This window comes from Mytilus galloprovincialis, chromosome 9, assembly GCF_965363235.1.
Source record: "Mytilus galloprovincialis chromosome 9, xbMytGall1.hap1.1, whole genome shotgun sequence".
Lineage (NCBI taxonomy): Eukaryota > Metazoa > Mollusca > Bivalvia > Mytilida > Mytilidae > Mytilus > Mytilus galloprovincialis.
In genome coordinates this window covers 46,146,179-46,166,123 of record NC_134846.1, presented here as the reverse complement: position 1 = coordinate 46,166,123, position 19,945 = coordinate 46,146,179, and the positions used below count along the sequence as shown (strand labels likewise).

The 19,945-nt window shown below is 32.6% G+C and overlaps 2 protein-coding genes and 2 long non-coding RNA genes across 6 annotated transcripts in view; 2 read left to right on the top strand and 2 right to left on the bottom strand.

Moving 5' to 3' along the window:
* LOC143045119 (uncharacterized) overlaps positions 1-4,632 on the bottom strand; it is a 32,715-nt gene extending 28,083 nt beyond the window's left edge. Inside the window, exon 1 of the long non-coding RNA XR_012968873.1 lies at positions 4,546-4,632. This is a non-coding gene — a long non-coding RNA (uncharacterized LOC143045119). The remainder of the gene's footprint in view (positions 1-4,545) is intronic.
* LOC143045117 (uncharacterized) overlaps positions 1-12,731 on the top strand; it is a 127,342-nt gene extending 114,611 nt beyond the window's left edge. Inside the window, exons 13-14 of one of the 2 annotated variants that reach the window (XR_012968871.1) lie at positions 866-1,020; positions 12,689-12,731. This is a non-coding gene — a long non-coding RNA (uncharacterized LOC143045117). Of the gene's footprint in view, positions 1-865; positions 2,315-12,556 lie in introns of both variants that reach the window. The other variant, XR_012968870.1, reaches the window with a different exon arrangement.
* LOC143045116 (suppressor of cytokine signaling 2-like) lies at positions 4,667-6,212 on the top strand. Its single transcript, XM_076217435.1, has one exon. The coding sequence runs from the start codon at positions 4,894-4,896 to the stop codon at positions 5,641-5,643; it is 750 nt and encodes a 249-aa protein (XP_076073550.1). The 5' UTR covers positions 4,667-4,893; the 3' UTR covers positions 5,644-6,212.
* Positions 12,732-18,402: 5,671 nt separating the features above from the next.
* The window catches only part of LOC143045113 (protein CLEC16A-like), a 140,391-nt gene continuing 138,848 nt past the window's right edge, over positions 18,403-19,945 (bottom strand). For both annotated transcript variants that reach the window (XM_076217433.1, XM_076217434.1), the window contains exon 23: positions 18,403-19,771. In XM_076217433.1, the coding sequence (XP_076073548.1) occupies positions 18,774-19,771 (998 nt within the window). In that variant the 3' untranslated portion in view covers positions 18,403-18,773. The remainder of the gene's footprint in view (positions 19,772-19,945) is intronic.

Here is a 19,945-nt window from a genome sequence, read left to right as displayed (position 1 = left end):
TGCTTAGCAAAATCAGTTCCTGGAAAGAAAAGAATGTCATAACTGAAAAAAGAAACAAATGAACCACCAGGAAAAACAATTCTGCTGGCTAATTAGGCCCTAAAACATTTTTACATAGGTCAATTCGGTGGTAATGAATTTATAGGTTTGTTTCAGTCCTTTAAAGAACTAAAACCTTCGAAGTAGTAAAAACGGGAAAAAATTACCTTACCATTGTTCTACATTCGGGTTTATGTAACATCGTATACAGTTATCTATTTATTGTTGAAGGTCGTTTGTTGACCTCTAAGTGTCTTTCTCTGTTTTTGTCGTATGGTGTCTGTCTTATATGCGAATATTCCTCATCTTCTTTAGTTCATATACTCTGTCTTTCTGTGGTTGTGTTCATCAATAAAGACACTACGGAGCCTTTGAAACCGATGCGTTAATCTATTTGTGATCATTGAACATCGGAGAAGATTAATTTTGAATTGTCAAATGTTTTTTTTTATTTTTTGTTTGTGAATTTTCCTTTTCTAACATACATGGGGGGTCATACATGCGAAAGACAGGTAGGGTTTTTACGTATCACAAAATATTTTCTTTCCTTTCTGCAAACTTTTTTCTCCCGTTTAGTCATTAAAAATGAGAAATTAGGATTACAAAATAGGCAATGGTGAGCAAACAGAGAATTACATGTAATGATGAAAAAAGAAAATGGAGTAAAATAGGCCACAAAATAAAGAGTAGTGAAAATTGGGGTCCTTAGATATCATAAATAGAGAATAATGCGCAAAAAATAAAGAATAGAAAAAAACTGATCTAAAAAATAATTGATACAGAAATTAACCCCCCCCCCCTTTTTCGACACTTGTTATTGTTTTAGGATAACTTTAGAAAGATCAGATGGAGCTTTAAAGTATAGAAGACAACTGCAAATCTTTTGTGAGCATCAAAAACAGGGAGCAAAACAAAGCAGTGCTTTCCAATTCATCAACTTAAGAATTCTTCACAGTTTTGCGTTAAAAATATAATGTGAAGGTATTTTATCTTTTAGATGCATGCTTCTTTCGTAAATTCACCAAATTCAAATTGAATCCGTATGCTGATAAAATAGATGAAATGGATTAGAGTCGACGTCCAAACGGAACTTTAATGAGGAGTAACCAAATCGCACATAAGCTAATAACTTCAGATCCGTGATTCTATATTGAGAAGTATCTAAATCGCATGCACACAAGCTTAACATCTGTGATACCGTAGTGAGAACTCAAAATCGATGTTTTGCTTTATTTCTCAACATTTATAAAATTTGACAAACGTTTAGTATGATTATATATATATATATGACTCCTTTTTGCAAGAAATTGATGCTTGTGATTTATTTCAATTGCCCATTATAAAAGTTGAATTGATCTAGACGTCGCATGTTCGCTGGATTATTGTTCGCTAGCTTGAGTCTAGTTATGGGCGTTTCCGTAAATGCTCTTTCTTTTCACTGGAGACTAACTCTGCAGTGGTATAATATTATAACCGTTTGTTGTTCATCATTTAGGCATTTAGTGACATTGGGAAAATGACAAATAAAGGTAAAAGATATCTGTCATTTTTGGAGGGCGGTTGAAGAAATGGTTTAAATTAGATACTCGGTTTAATTTAGGTACTGCGACGTAATTATTTTTCGTGAATTTAATATCACTGCGCCCCACTTATGAAAACTTTTACTGTGGTATATAATACATACTGATGCGTTTTTCTGTAATTTATTTGCGTTTAGATGAAGTTTCAATATGCAAAAATATTTTCAATTCGGTCGAGTTGTGTGCATGCACGATTTGTTTCCTTCTAAAAATGCATAAAAAATAAGTTCATTGATAAATAAAATGTTGAGATATAAAATTTTTCCATCCTATCGCTAAAATATTTTCTTTATTTATTGGGATTTTTTTTTCTGAATTTACTTATACATTTATAGTGAATGTTAAATATCATCTACATAAGGAGATTATATATCCTTATATATTACGTCACCTTTAACCTATGATGGGCCTGATGGGTTATTTTCATTCTTCGTGATCGGCGCATTTTCGATATTGTGATCCGTTTTTCTACATATTTTTTACTTTTTTATTTTCGTGATCCGTGATCATGGAAATTTATTTTCTGTGAATCGTGATTGACCAAAAAATCAACTCGTGAATCGTGATGAAACCCCCCACATCAGGCCCCTCACCTATTACAGTACAAATGTATATCTTTTTCGGTAAATGGAACAACCTTATGATTGCGGTCATATTTACATTGGATTCCAAGAAAAACGAGGTCACCGGATATGGTAAGTATATAATTATAAGTAATCCATGTTGTTTACAATTACAATTGTTTAACCATTAAAAGTATTGCTATACATGCACTGGTCATATATATGTCAAGCAAACATTTCTTCATTAATTAGTGGTACAATTTTGAAGAAACTATCATATGCTACATAAAACAAAAGCTTACTTGATATTTCCAATTTTCGATGTTAAAAAAAAAGATTCATGTTAAATCGCGTCATATGAGAAATCGACATGCATTTTGTTGTGCACATCTAATGAAAGAAAGTTACATGTGAGAAGTTTCCGTTATCAAAATATACACATTATATTCACTTTTCCAGGAAACGTGTCAATAGTCCTATTTAGCAGGTCCCTGGCGTTACAATTCGATAAATTCTACCCAATCGTTTTAGCTGAAAATATGGGTCAGCCTAACAATGCAAACCAAAGCTGTGCAACATATAATATGTCATTTGTTTAAATGTTTAAATTCACGAAGAATTGTCTTATTTATAAATAAATTTAAGAGCAATCTTGGTTTTTATATTTCTAAAAATTGAAGTGAAAATATGTAAATAGATTTTTTACATGATAGATATTTATATAGAAATTAAATTAATTACAAAAAATAAATAAAAACGGCCAACATAAATAAATCATAAAATGATTGATATTTTTTCATCCCAATGTCCATTGCATATTCATTACAAGAGCTGATTAACAGTAAATCAAATTGAAAGATTCTGCAAAATGAGCAGCCGAAAGGGCGGGATTTTGGACTGGCACTGAAAAAAGATAGGAACCCAAAAAGTGTGCAGCAAGAAGCCATCTTGGAACAAAAATGAGAGTTGTAAAAAGAACAGTTTTTATTTGCAGAGAGCTCCCTATTCTACGCAACGATATAGCTATATATAGTAAGGTCCACGTGGACGCTGACTCAGAAAAATGAACGACACCCAAGCAGTAAACATAATATAGGTTTTACTTACGGACAGGAGACGGACAAAATATATCCCAGTCGACTATTATGTTTAAAATTTTGAAAAAAAAAATGTCGATTTGAATGCCCTTGAATTATTATAGATATTTAACTAAAATAAATTATTTAAAATAGTAATTGAAATTTAAAAAAAAAAAAAAAGAGACCACCGACCTCTACTCTAGTTAAAAAGCCTAGAGATTATTTAATATAAGCACTTCGAGTTGAAGCAATAACAATACTTCATTCTCACCATAAAAAGTAAAGGATAAGTCACAGAGAATTGTTTATAACCTCTGTGTTGATGTAAAAACTGCAATTTTTTGTTTGTTTTATGTTGGTTCAAATTTTGACGAACATTGGCCATACATATCTTATTCAAATTTTAGATTCAGGTTTTGCAGATCTACAGTGTTATTCCCTTTTAATTGGTAACACAGGTTTTGCAAAATATAAGACTTGCACTCGATTTTTGAGACGTTTTGAATATTTTTTTGTTTTCTTTTATTTCATTAAATGGTTTATATGTCTCAACATTAAATTTTGCTCTTTATGTTTAATTTAAGCCTTCCTTTATGATGGCTAAGACAAAATATTTTGAAGTATTTATCCGGGTGTATCTAATCTGGGACCAATAAACAAATTCATGTACTAGTCCCATATTTAGTAAATGCTCTTATTTTTATTTGTGCTACATAAACATTTTAAATACATAGTAACAATTTTATTGTATTGATTTAATTTTTATAGATATTTTTTTTTAGCTTGCCCTCAGTTTCTATCAAATACGACGTTTAGTAGATCTCTTTCATAATCACATTAAAATACTTCTAAGTAAAACCACAAAAGTTAAATTAATGTTGAGAGGAAGTATCAGAATTATACGGTAGACTTAATTATTGGATAAGATATATATATGCGATTACTAACACAAACCGCCGTTAAATTATTGGAAAAGTAAATGAATTGCTCATCATTGAATTTAATACAATTTCATTCATTGTATCCAAAAATGAATATCATTTTACGAGGAATTACGAGGAATTACAAGGATGTGTGTGTGTGAAACCACACTTAATACTGCATCTATTTGTGAACTTCACCTGTATAATTATACATAATTCAGCGAATTGTTTACAAATAAAGGACACGTGTGTTTTACTTTCACTTTAGCAATTTTATATTGTGTAAACAAATCCTTCCAAAGTACTGAATATTGAAACAACGGGCATAACAACTAATTTAGTAATTTCATAAATTAATTACCTGAAATATACTTCCCTGTGATCATTCTTCTTACAAGGAAAACAAATAAGTAACTGATAAGTTTATTTTTAGAAAGGTGGTTTCCATATATAAAATTGAATGACATGCGCTGTTTCTCGAAAGGGGATTTCCGAGGAAACCACCTGATTTTCTGAGAATGATAGGTCTCCTTTATTTGGTGAACTCTCAGTTCGATTATTCTTAGTAGTCTCGATGGTGTATTTAAAAGGCGGAATTTTTAGTTTGTGTTTCAAATGTCTCTACGAACCCAAAAGAGAAGACGTTAAATTATAAACAAAATTTAGTTACGTTATCAGTCGATGAATTAGGACAAGGAGGTACATATAAATGTGTCCAAAAGATCAAATCATCGTGTTTGGATGTATGGCAGAGTCAGATTTTAAAAATTTAAGTCCACATTACAAAAAGGATTTGATAGCATACAAAGACGCAAGGATTGATAGACAAATTAAGTTACAATCTGGTGGGACGTACACGTGTCGGACTTGTACAAAAAATATAGAAGAGAGAACTTCAGATTATTTATGTGCCAAAGACTTTAATGTCCAAAGTAGGAATATGGAATTACTTATGCAATCAAACTGGTATTTTAATGGAATGTCAAGTCAACAAGCAAAGTTAACATTAGGAAAATCCGACGTAGGAACATTTTTAGTGAGGGATAGTTCAGATCCCAACTTCTTATTTTCGGTGAGTGTGAAAACTCCTAGGGGACCAACAAGTGTACGGGTATCATATTCAAAAGGATTTTTTCAACTAGATTGTGATGTGAATATAAAATCAAGTGTGCCAAAATTTGATTCAATTGTTAGTTTAGTAGACTATTACGTAAGATTAGGATTAAATGAACATAACAAATGTAGATGGTTAGAAAGTTCAGGGCGCAAGGACTTGCCAATAGTACTTAAAAATCCAAAGGTAAATGGGGTGACTGATTTAAAACATATGTGTAGATTAACAATCAATCGTACTTTACCCGTGTCCCAGAAAAAAGAGGAAATAGCAGCGAACATAGATAAAATTAACTTACCACGGCCTTTGTCGGAGTACTTGAAATACTATCCACATCTACATTGATGACAATTCACACTAGGATAATTATTTTTTATGAAATCCAAAGAGAATTAACGCTCTTTTAAGCAGCAGAATTCTACCTCAAAAGACTAATGGTGCAAAACTTCACAGGTATTACTTATACATGTGGTGTGTGAATACATGACGAGCCCACTAGTCGAGACAGAATTTGCAATAATTTGTCTTGGGAAAAATAAAAAGCATATGAGCATGTGTCGAACGATTATGAGAAATATTTACGAACAGAGTTTTAGCAAACATATGTTTTATAAAAATTGTTTGAAAACATACCGAACACTGCCAGTTTCGAAAGCAATAGTTAATATTTATGAATGCATGTGAATTTGTGAAACTTATCATTTTATTTTGTGAAATTGCTTAATATTTTTTTTTCACATTCACATATGTTTTCCCAACGAAACATGGAGGTAATATTTATTAATAACATTTTAACAGTATTTCGAAAAAAAAAATTGACCGAAGGTGACAGAACGTGACAAAATAGTAATAGTATTGTATGTATGTATTTTTAATTTATTGTTAATTGTTACAAGATAAAATATTGAGTTAAATTTTGTATGTGTTTTGTATACCGTAACAGAAACCCAATAGCCAATCGCTTCTGACTTCCTTCATTGGTGTTTGTATAGGTGATATAAAGAAAAACATGCACCGATTTGTACACATTTTGTGATAATAATATTTAACCTTATCGCCCTTAAGGATTGAACTTCAACAAGTGACAAATTCACATGTGCATTGAGTCAATCAGTAATAAATATATAATATCGTACTCGATGACGAATGTCTACAAAAAAAGGAAGGTCCAATTTAAAAAAAAATCTAATTGTTCTATCTATTGAATAACAGGGTATAATTTGTGGGATAGTCCAGAGATTTCATAATTTGTTTTGTTTATTGGCTTTTAAGTTATTTTGTAAAATAAGACAGTCATCGAAGTCGGGTGTGGATCGACCTTTGATCAATATTTTTTGTTAACAGATTTTAAAAAGTTATCTATTTTTTTTCCGTTAAATATTTTATGATATATGTAATTAATCAATGTAGATATCCGGGTCTCGATTCATGTTATTTTTTAAATCACCGTGGGATTTTAATTTTAATTGTAATAATGATATTTCAATAACAATTTGGTGTAATATTGACAGAAATATATATATACTATTAACGCATAGAGAAATACAATTAAATAGGGAAATTTTTTGTTTTTGGAAAAACCATGATGCTAGAAAAATTTGTTTAAGGAAGGAACCTAATCATCGATTCGACAAATAACGTTCTAAAAAAGTACCAAGGCAACTGTTGTGAAATTATTTTGATATGATTTTAATATTCGGTTTGTAGAAAACAGAAATAGTAGCAGTTTATCATGTAAAACTGGTTTGAGGCCCACGACTTCAATCAATTGAAAGGGAACTATCAAGTTGTAATTTTGACCTGTGCTTTCAGTCACATTTTTCAAATATAAATTCAATATTCAGTTTACTCGAGTAGGAATAAATAAAAATATACATCATGGTCTTATTGTAATTTTTCATTAAAGATGGATGATCGGTAAAACTAAGGCAAAACAAATAATAAAAAAATGCATGTGTATAGGTTTTTTTTTTTAAACTATCTTATATCGTATGCCTCAGGCAAAAAATTTGATTGCCGATGAAACAACTATCCGCCAGAGTTATAATGAAGTTGTAATAAGCAATTACAGGCCACTGTATGGCCTTCAACAATGAGAAAAAGAGTATACATAGTAATGTCGAGGCCTTCATACCTTACAACAGGCTTGATATGGATTTGGCTAATTGCATTAACGCCTAACGATGACTTATAGTTGATTACTAGTACATCCTCGTCTTTCGGACTCAGGTTAATTTTTGTCTCATTGGCAGTCATGCACCACATCTCAATTTGATTATTTTTATTTTACAATATTTTTTTCTAAACAAAGAAAACTTCAACACAAATATTTTTTAGCATGGCCTCATGAATCTTTCACCAGAAAATCATATAATCAAATTCCGGTCTTAAAGTGTTCCACGTTTGTTTATGAGTGTTCTTGTGTAGACATTCCGCTGAGTCGTTTCACTCGTGTATTGTCTTATGGAGTTCTAATGTTGTGCCCTGTCGTCACAGATTGTTTGGGTATTCAGAGACAGACATCTCATAGCGTAAACAATGTTGATAGTAAACTAAAATAGTCAGCAAGAAGCTGAACAATTAACATACTTGAATAAGTGATTTTATTAATGTGAAACGGAAGCTGATATTAACTTTAATCACTATCGACAGTTTATGATATCCTTTATAATTTCGGAAAACAATCCGGCGAATCAAAACAAATAAGTGTTCAAAGGTCAAGGTCAATGTCATTTGATTCCCGTTAAAGGTAAATGACCTATGTGGTAGAAATAAGTCTGCGCTCTCTAGTTCAGATGTACTAATGCTGTCCTTATCAACCTGAAAACCGATTAAATCTTTAAAAGTGTTAATTGTCACCACAAGAGGTGTAGGAGTGAAGGAGTAGTACAGTGGAGTAGTAATATGACACACACAAAAAAGGATCGAAGTTGACTGAGGTAAAAACAAGCAAGTCATTTAGTAAGAATTGAGAACGCGCAGTTTTAAGAAAACTTGGATCTCAAAAGACACCTCACTTAAAATAATCTAATCGAAAAAGAAGAGGAAAAAAAAAAATTCCAAAAAAAAAAAGAAAAAAAAAGCGAAGCGAAGCGAAAAAGTGCACTAAAAATACAACACAAACTCGAAAAAAAAAAACAAAACCACAAAATATACACTATTTAAAGAAAAACAACTACAGTTAATGAATTAGTAGGCTTGACATTCCTTTATAAATTATTAATTCATAAGTAATTAATAATAATAAAAAACATGTATAAACCAAACACATGTTTTGTGCATTGATATTAAAAAGAGTAGTGACGCAATCTGACCTATATCGCTCGATCGCAAAAGTAAGAAAGTTTGACACATCTTAAAAATAAATTTAGTCTTAAAAATTAATGCAGTCATCTAAAAATAATATACTTGTAGGTACCGGAACAAAACGTTGGAGCATTTGATTTCATGCATGCTATTTCCCTTTTCATAAATATCTACGTCGCATCCATTCCTTTGAAATGTCCCAAGAAGTACGTTTGTTTCATACATATCGCATCTGCTGTATTACTCGTCCTTTTTCTAATTTATCATCCGTTTAGTAACATGTAATTATAAAGTAATGCCTACACTGATGTACGATCGAATCACGTAAAATTATTTGGTGAAGAACTAGAGATATAAAATTTCACTTGAAAAAACAGGTGCTGTATCAGGATTTGACTCTTTTGGTCACGGAATCGGAAGGTAGTTCTTATACAATTTACATATCTTGTACCGAATTTAGGGAAAGGGGTCTGACCCTGAGTGAAGAGAGCCAATGCAGATCCAGTAGATCTGTAATCCTAAATTTGTTTTCGTTGTTTGGTTACTTAACTTTGACGCAATCGTTTCTCACAATGGACGTCTTACAACAATGATGATATAGGGGAGAGGATATCATAATGTAGTCGAGGTTTATTCATGATGCCTCCATTGATTTCATGCCGTTTATTTTATAGTTGGTCAATTAAAAAATCAAATGCAGTTGGTTGTTTGTTCCATTTAACTTCCGATGGCAATTATCACATGTATAATATTCCGGACGAAAATAATTGGCAATGTGGCGTTAGATTCAGTGTACAATTAGAGATGAAACACGTCAACTCATAAAGGAAATTCCTAAACACCTATACATATTGCTTTACACCATTGATCTTTAAAACATCGTATATTTGATTGTGAATTTAATGAACATAAAATTCTGAGATTTTTTCTAATAATTAAGATGCCATGTTATATATCCGTAAGTACACGGAAAACAGTACAATGATTATGAAATAAAAGTATAGTCCTATACATTGTATATAGATGATGAATATCATTTTTTTTTTATTGTGATATCAATGTCTGTACGCCCAGATTTTGATGTGCTCATCTAAAAGATAACCAACTATCATTTGGTCTCTTGTGGAGAGTTGTCACGTTGACAATCATACCTCATCTTCTTATTTATATATCATTTCAAGATCTTGATCCCTTTAATAAATAAATTAGTAAACATTCTTAATCGAACGCCTATTTTTTCTGGCCATATTGGAGTTTTTATTACACAGTTATAATGGGAACTGAGGGCGGGATAATGTGTCATCAGGTCTTGCCGCTATTCAATTGACTGGTTGGTATTGTCGAATAAACATCGTCTATTCTCCTTTCTAGGCCTGGAAAAAATAGCACCTGATTGGCTGCATTCCAACAACGAGTTGAGAGATAAACAGTTTCAATTTCTACAGCTTATTTCCCGTTTTATGTTCTATTTTTACGCCCTGACAAACTTTGTAATCGTAGTGATATAAACTGAACTACTGCAAGTTCACACTTTGAAAAAAAAAAGTGTTTTTCTTGGACATACCATAACAAAAAGTATTTTTGTCTTAAATTTCGAAGGAAGACACATGTAGCTTGTGTTGATCATTTTTGCAATATACGTTTTAAAACTAGCTGCTATAGTTATCACAATAAAAGACATTAAGTGCTAAAAATTGGGTAGAAAAGAAATCGATATTTCAGGGGAAATAACTCAAACATGAGAAGTTAGATTTATTTACAATTTTCAGGATGGATTAATTTTGTCATGCTGGTCATTTTGCAATTGATTAACTTTAAACCTGCTTAATATTATATTTTGAAACAAACAATGGTAAAGAAATTCAAAAAAGTAAAAAAAAGAGTGCACACGCTGAAATGTCTCGCCTTCTTTACTAATCATTGATATTACTAGAACACACCCGTGATATCACGGGTCCGTGACTGAATTAAAGTATATAACTATATGCCGATTATAAGATAAACTGTTTTTCTCTGCTTTCAAGTCTTTCTGTTTGAACCCGTCGAACTGAAACAATAATATTAATTATTTGGAAAACAAAAGGTCCTGGAATGGAGTATTTTTTAATCAACAGCATTGTCCCTATATAAGTTATAAATAAAGTTGAATTTTTTGCTTCGCTGTTTTACGTCATGCCCACTAACAAATTGAAAACTGTACCTATACGCCTTATTTTTAGTCTAGATTTTTAGTATTCGTATTGTTATCTTAGAAAGTCTTACTGATTAAAATACTACAATAGGTAACAATTTGACAAATAATTTATTAGTAGTGTCAACCCTGTGGTTATGACCCGTGTATATAGCATATTAATCCTGAATACAACGTTTGGTGGTGCGCCTTTCAGATGCGGAACGTACAGATAAGGTAATATGTAACAGGTGAATATACTATTGGTATCGGTAGCGGACTCGACCCGGAACTTCTTAATTATTGGCAATATTAAATACGTGGAAAACAAAAGGGCCTGGAGTGGTGTAATTTTTAATCTACACCTTTGTACTATATTAGTTATATATAAAGTTGAATTCTGTGATTCGTCGTTTTTACGTGATGACGGCTGACAAATTGGACCTCGTAATTTTAGTATTATAGATGTTGATAGTCCTAAATATAAAGCTTTATTACAACTGTCACACAAACTTAACATTAACCAAGAAAAACTAAACATTGACCAATGAACCATGAAAATGAGGTCAAGGTCAGATGAACCATGCCAGGCAGTCATATACAGCTAACAATTCTTCCATACAACAAATATAGTTGATCTATAATTGCTTATAGTTCAAGAAAAAGACAAAAACACAAAAACAAAACACTGAGCAATGAACCGTGAAAATGAGGTCAAGGTGAAATAAAACCTGCGTGACTGACATAGATCATAAAACATTTCCATATATTCTATTCCAAATACAGTTGACCTATTGCATATAGTATTAGAAAAAAAGACCAAAACTCAAAAACATACCTTTGACCACTGAACCATGAAAATGAGATCAAGGTCAGATGACATGTACACCTTACAATCATTCCATACACCGAATATACTAGACCTATTGCTTAAAGTATCTGAGATATGGACTTGACCACCAAAACTTAACATTGTTCACTGATCCATGAAATGAGGTCGAGGTCAAGTGAAAACTGTCTGACGGGCATGAGGACCTTGCAAGGTACGCACATACCAAATATAGTTATCCTATTAAATTAATGCGAGGTTTTTATTATTGCGAAAAATGCGACTGAGTTGCAAACGCAATAATTTAAACTCGCATTTTGAAATATTTTTATGAATTTAACAGGTTTTTCCTCAAAATCGTAAAAATTAAAATCGCATTTAAGTCTAAAATGACAAAATCGCAATAATAAATGCACGCAATAATTTGTGAATTTACAGTACTTTTAATAAGAGAGAATTTAACATTACAAAAAATCTTAACTTTTTTTTCAAGTAGCCACTGAAACATGAAAATGAGGTCAAGGACATTGGACACGTCACTGACAGAAACTTCGTAACATGAGGCATCCATGTACAAAGAATGAAACAGCCAGGTCTTCCACTTTCTAAAATATAAAGCTTTTGAGAAGTTAGCTAACGCCGCCGCCGTCGGATCATTATCCCTATGTCGAACTTTCTGCTAAACCTAAACATTTCAGCGGCAAAAACTCAAAATCATGTAAATGGAGACTTATTCCAAAATGAGGCGGGTAGATACATGTAGAACCACAGGCACTTGTCTCAGAAAAATATTTCCTACATACCTTCATACAAAAAAATATTCTAAGACAAGTGCCTGTGTGTAGAACTTGTTGCGTTGACCATTTTTACCCTGTGAGGTTTTCTTTAATTGCTATGGTTTTAGCGATAATTAATTGCCATCACTGTAGTTATAACTTATTTTATATTTTCAGACATTACTGCCATGTTGGTTGGTCAACCGGGACGAAAATCAAAAACTTTGCAGATAACACCAAACAGATAAAGCAAACAACTTTGGTTCCTATCAATTGAACAGTTTCAAAGGAGAATATTTTTTTTTACAGAAATGTTTACGGACGACGGAAATAAAGTGATGGTAAAAGATTAGACCATAGGGCTAAGTAAGCTTGTAAAAAACATATTAGAAATTGAACATTGTTTCATGTATGTTTGTGTCCATTATGTCAAAAAATACTGTTAGAAAAGTTTGCGTTGAATTATTACAGTCGATAAGAAACAAGTATGCACATATTGTAATCTTTTATTTCATGGACATTTTACAAAGTTCATACAATTTACAAATTCCTCATATACTGTACTTATTATAACTGTTTAATAAATATTGAGTTTAAAATATTACTATAATGCATTAAACTTAACAATTTTTCACTTGACATTATAAGACAGACACTCATAATAATCAATCAGCCTACAATTCGCCGTTTCAGAATCTAATGCACACTGGGTAATATTTTCAAAAGTGTACACCAAAACGTCGTGATTGGTTGAAAACGTCCAAAACAATGGAAATTTAACCAATGACGTGACGTTATTTTCATTTTCGGGTACGAACTATGAAATTACCCATAGTCCTTAAATTCTGAAACGGCCAATTGACCACATTGTACAAAGCACAGGTATCTCTAGCCGTTTATTTATAGTAATCAACATCTCAACTGACATGGCTCCATTTAGGTTTTATTCCAGAAACGACCAAACAAATCGGATTGAGGCTTTAAGAAAAAAGATGGTTTTAAAGATTTATGCGTTACTCCTATCTGCTTTCCCGACCGCACAAAGACCCTCATGATAAGTCAAGGTCGTCAAAAACCACACTCATCATAGCTGCATTGATAAAAAAAAAAATACAGAAAGGTATGTACTGCGCAGTAACTTTTTACTTTTATTATCCTTGCTCAATACTTTCATTTTAGTCTACCTACTATAAATTTTAAAATATTGGCAAATATCAATTTAAAAGATAACAATCAGCTATTTAGGGGCATAAACTTCATTTAAGACCGGCAGATTTTTCCTAAATGCTTAGAAGATTTCATTTTCTACATATTTACATTACATCAAAATGCCAATTTTAGCACCACTTGAAATCATTATTTTTATCAACCACAAAAGCATGGGTGTCCTATATTTTTTTGTTCCATTCACGAAGTAGCTTAGTGAGGTCATTAGTACGATGACTATTAAAGTGGAGTAAATAATTATGATGTTACATATATTTTGAAAGAAAATTAGGATCTTGACCGAATGATGATCTGACTTGAGGAAACTCCCTACGATCACACTCTGTTAGAGAAACTGAGGTGAAAAGCACTACTTTAAGCAGAGACATAGATTATATTAGACTCTGAAACTATAAATCATAACTTGAAAAAAAATCAGTTCAAAGAGTTCGAGAGGTATATCTTCACTTAAAACCACAATCTTTGCAATTCATTATAGTATTTTACCGTAACCTTCAGTATTTTCATCATGCATTGGTCCATATAACTTTATGAACTGTTACTGGGTTTCTTTGTGTGTGGGCGTAGTTTCGCTTGTTATATAATAGCTCGAGGGAGGAAAAATTAGTATTTAAACAGCTGTAAATGAATAAATTAAATTCAGTTTTAATAATTTTTAATACATTTTCTGGGTAGCTAGGCATGGCGTGCATATTAAAATTAATAAAACATGATTTATGATCTTAAAATACTATATGTATACAGAAATGAGGTGCACCACGTTAATCCCGACTGCAAAACAATTCTATTATACAAACAATAGGGCGCAGCTTTATACGACCGCAGAGGTCGAACCCTGAACAGTTGGGGCAAGCATGGAAACAACATTCAAGCTTGATATAGCTCTGAATTTGGATTGTGATCAAATTTTTGACGTACTAGAGTTTCTGACACAAAACAAATGTCAAGATCTTACAAATCTATTGAGCAATATTGTGCAATTAAAGATTTGTTCTTCAAACTTTTCAAAAATTTGAAATTTGAGAAATGTGGGAAAAAAATTGAAAACTACTACCACCCCCTTTTTTTGCCAATTAGTGCAAAACCTGACATTTCTTTATACATCATTTACAAGAAGTGTAAGGGAGGTAAATCCAAAACCTACTCAACAGTGTATGTTAAACGTTTTTGAGTTACCTCCCTTACACTGCTTTTAAATTGTCTTAATTTTCCATTGACCAGAAAAACCGAGTTTCCCCCTCTTTTGCCCCTAATTCCAAAAAAAATTGAGTCATACTCCTCCTCCTAAGTCAATACTAACAATCCCTTCATGGTTTGGAAACTTGTGGTATAATGTCAGAGATCATACACTTATACACAAGTTATAATAATTGTTTGAAAACTATTGGGACCATAAATCCCAAAATCAATTCCAATCTTCCTTTAGTGGTATTGAACCTTCTGGTAAACATTTATACAAATCCACTCACTAAAACTAAAGTTATTGTCCGGAAACTAGATGCACACATGATAGCATTATACGACGCAAAACAATTTTTGCGGTCTTATAAAAAAACTAGAGGCTCTCAAGAGCCTGTGTCGCTCACCTTGGTCTATGTGCATATTAAACAATGGACACAGATAAAATTAAGACAAAATTGTGTTTTGATGATGGTGATGTGTTTGTAGATCTTACTTTACTGAACGTTCTTGTTGCTACAATTTTCTCTATCTATAATGAACTTGGCCCAGTAATTACAGTGGAAAATATTTTGTAAAAATTTACAAAAAATTATGTAAATTATTAAAAATTGACTATAAAGGACAATAACTCCTTAAGGGGTCAATTGACAATTTTGGTCATATCGACTTATTTGTAGATCTTATTTTGCTGAACATTATTGCTGTTTACAGTTTATGCTTCGGTTTCAGAGTTATAAGCCAAAATCTACATTTTACCCCTATGTTTTATTTTTAACCATGGCGGCCATCTTGGTTGGTTGGCTGGGTCACCGCACACATTTTTTTAACGAGATACCCCAATGATGATTGTGGCCATGTATGGTTGAATTTTTCCCAACAGTTTCGGGGGAGAAGATTTTTGTAAAAGATTACAAAAATTTACGAAAAATTGGTAAAAAAAGACTATAAAGGGCAATAACTCCATAAGGGGTCAACTGACAATTTTGGTCATGTTGACTTATTTGTAGATCTTACTTTGCTGAACATTATTGCTGTTTACACTTTATCTCTATCTATAATAATATTCAAGAACGACAAAATTTCCTTGAAATTGCCAATTCAGGGGCAGCAACCCAACAACCGGTTGTCCGATTCGTCTGAAAATTTCAGGGCAGATAGATATTGACTTGATGAACAATTTAACACCCGTGTCAGATTGGCTCTAAATGCTTCGGTTTCAGAGTTAAAAGCCAAAATCTACATTTTACCCCTATGTTCAATTTTTAGCCATGGGGCCATCTTGGTTGGTTGGGTGGGTCACCGGACACATTTTTTTAAACTAGAGACCCCAATGATGATTGTGGCTAAATTTGGTAAAATTTGGCCCAGTAGTTTAAGAGGAGAAGATTTTTGTAAAAGTTAACGACGACGGACGCCAGGTGAGCTAAAAACACTTTCCAAAGTTTAATTTAGAATACGTAAAAGAAAGAAATGGCTCAACGAAAACATAAGCTCATCTCTTCATCTGATAACCTTAAGATTTTAATGGACCAATTTATGTACAATTTTGACGGTTCAAGACGTGACTCCTAACACCAATCACTAAGTCAAAACTATTCTATGTGGCATAGCTGATACCAGGATCTTGATCCTAAATAAGATTGCTACGTTGTAGCAAACTGTCCCGATTCTGTAACTCTTTAATGTAATAGTTACAAGAGCACAGACATGCATACAGTATGTCAATGTATTGTTACACTTTATCTCAATTTAAAATGATTTTGATATGACATTTCATTGTATTTACTACATGCACTTTTATTCAATTTCAATTTATTCAAATTATACACATAAGCTTATTTCATGTTACAATAATCAAAATTAAAAAAAAAAGTCCAAAAACTGCTGCGAAAAAACCCACAACAAAATTGCGGTAAAGTGGGTCAATAACTCATACTAGAAGAGAGAAACAATCTTAGAATTTATGAAAGTTTTTGACAATATTTCGCAGTGTCATTACTACAGAATACGCATTGTAGAAGTCCTTAATTCAAGCAAACATTTGTCACATCAAAATGGAAGTAAAATACGGCCAAGTACACATCCTAACAAGTACGAAAGTTTTCTGGCAAATGTTATTTGAGAAGCAGCATTCATTGGGTCTAACTATGTTAAAATATGTCAAACAAATGGTCAAAGTTCCATAACTCCTGCAGCAAACAATAAAATAAAAATGGCTGCTTAGAATGTGACCTTCAAGTGACGACCCATCTTTCATATAACTATGATTGTCATTCCTCAATGACTTGTGACCTTTACAGCATACAACCCAAACATATAAATATGCATGTTTCTGAAAAAAGTTCATAATGAGATCAGTAACTTTTTAAGAGTTGGAGGCTGCAAGAGTTAGCTCCCGTTTTAGATAAATTTTTATGCAGTCGATCGTTGAAACGTTTAGCTAAAAGCGTGATAAGTAAAAACTGCATTCTACCGACATGTAATCTTTTTGTTTTTCCTTCTATTTTTAGGTCAGACACTTCATAAAAGGAAACATAGTGAGTACTTGATACTATTTACATAAAGCTTTTGCCCTTACATATTAGGAATAGTATGTTTCATGTAACTCATTCACATAGATACATGTACATTCAATGATCGAAATATACAGCATTAGATTATAATGTTGATAAACTTGTATTAAAATGGGGAGAAACTTCAAGGTCATCATACGAATATTATAAAACTATAATTAATGGAAAGAAAAATCAAGGTCATTGTAATACGCATATACTAGACAATAATTGAAAGAGTTAAATGCTATTTGAAGGCCAGTTTTTACTGGTAGAATTTTAGTTCTGACGCCCACATAACAACATTAATATGATGTACACAAACAGATGTTAACTCCTAAATTGTACTTAAATTGTGCAAAACACTTCAAAATACCGTTAGGAAGTTTTATAATTGGCAAGCATTCTCATTCTACAAGTTGAAAACTGAAGAAACGGAGCAGATAAATCTATTTTCGTTTGGTTATCTATATTTAAATCTAGTGATAACTCACCAAAGATACCAGGTTTATAACTAGTGCATTATATAAGCAAACGATATGCTATATACTTGGTTTAGCATTTTCTAATCATTTAAGAATAACAATCAAATGGCACATATCTTATGTAATTGTATCATTACACAGAACATGTATACTAAAAAGCAAAATGTATACATGTGTTCTAAATGCTAAATCTCCTGTGAATGATTCTATTCGGCTTCATATTTTTGTAACATCAGACTTGGTGTAGTAGAAAGTAGTATACGTTGAGTTTTGGCCTCTGTCCTTGAGAAGAAATAGACAAACCTGGTCGATATAAAAGAACAAAGTTAGCAGATAACTTTCCCATACTACCAAAGTCATCTTCCTTTTAGGCTAGGAGCCTTGGTGGCTGAGTGGTCTTAGTAGTTACATTACAACTGTAATCAATAGCCAGTGATCACTTAGGTCGTGAGTTTTCCTATCGAAAGTCAGTGGTTTTCTCCGGGCACTCCGGCTTCCTCAAACAATAAAAACTAGCCGCCACGAAATAGCCCAAAAACGGTGCTTTAAAGTGGCGTAAAAACACAAAAAAACCAACCTCAAATCAAATCCTTTTAGGCTTATTATACATGCATAACACACCAAAACGAAGATAATCACAGACAATAATATAAACAGCACTTCATAATCAAATAGATATAATTTTACTCTTCTTCATAAATGGCACTCCTACTTTAAAGAAATGTTTCTGGTCAGATGGATAAACAAAATCCTATAAGACCCCCTCCCCTCCAATCCCATAAAATTTAATCCTTAACTCACCACAGGATATTTGTACACAATTATATTAAAAGTTTCCCAAACTAATGTATAATATATATTAATATGTCTATAAAACAATTCTTATTTACAGGTCTATAACCTTACATTGCACTTAAATTTCCAGACTAGAGTAAATCTTTAACAATCTCACATGCCGGTATTCTGATCTACAAAGTCTGTTTCACTCTCTTTATCGTCAGAGAAATGTTCCTGTACAATCTGAGCTAGCTTTGTCAGCTGATCTGTAGCTGTAGAAGATTTAGCCCGGGCAACAGATCCAACTCTTGCTTTACTTATTTCAACATCCGCTGCAGACGGTGATTTAAATGCAAAATTTGGTTTCGTGTCTTTGAAACTTGGCCCAGAGTCTTTAATATCCTGATTCTCTACATCTATATTCATTCCATCGTTGCTAGTTCCTGTACTCGATGTATCACTAGGAGTCCTTAGACTCTCGGCTGGTGGCACTAGTTTTAATGAGTCTATACTAGTTGCCATTGGTTCACTGTCTTGCGAAAATAAAGTCAAGGCTGGAGCCTCTGCTGGTCTAAGTGTTTTTGGAGACTGACTCTCCTTACTTCTAGTTCTGATTTTTTGACTTTCGTCTGCAGACGACCCCGAAGATGGACGTGAACGTTTTCCTTCTGAAAAAGGTTCACTGTTACTATGACCCCTGCCTTTTGGAGTTAAACTTCTATCACGTTTGCTTTCCTCAACCATCGAATAAGAACGTCCTCTATCTGAACTGATGCCCTCATCACGTTTTGGGCTATGAGAATGGCTTCTAGATGACGATTTCATTTGATGCAGACGTACATTTGGCATCTTTTTCGAATGTTTTTTCTTCCTTTTTGACAAATCTTCCATTTGAATTTCTTGAAAAGGGGAATTTTCAAGAGGTGAAGGTGAATGACGACTAGAAGCGTTAGTCCCAGTATGCTGATTAAAAGTTTGGTAAGCAAAAGCTTCTTCAGCTATTTCAACACTATCATTTGATTCGTTGTTTGTTTCTTGGCCATGAGATTTTGTAGGCACAGACTGAATTGGGTCTACTTGCGGCGATTGCGGTGTGGGTGTGCTTACCGGAGTTATATCTTGAGTCTGCTGAGAAGGTGTTGACACACTACGAATTGGATGACTTCTCCCTAAAACAAAATGGAAAGTTATTAGTAAGTGGTCATAAATAAGAATCTTGTGACAGAGTAAATCAAATGTTTCACCGAACACAGCCTGATACGACCGTAGAGGTCGAAACATGAAAAGTTGAGGCAAATTTGGACACAATATTTATTATAAGCTTGATGCTGTTTGAATTTGGA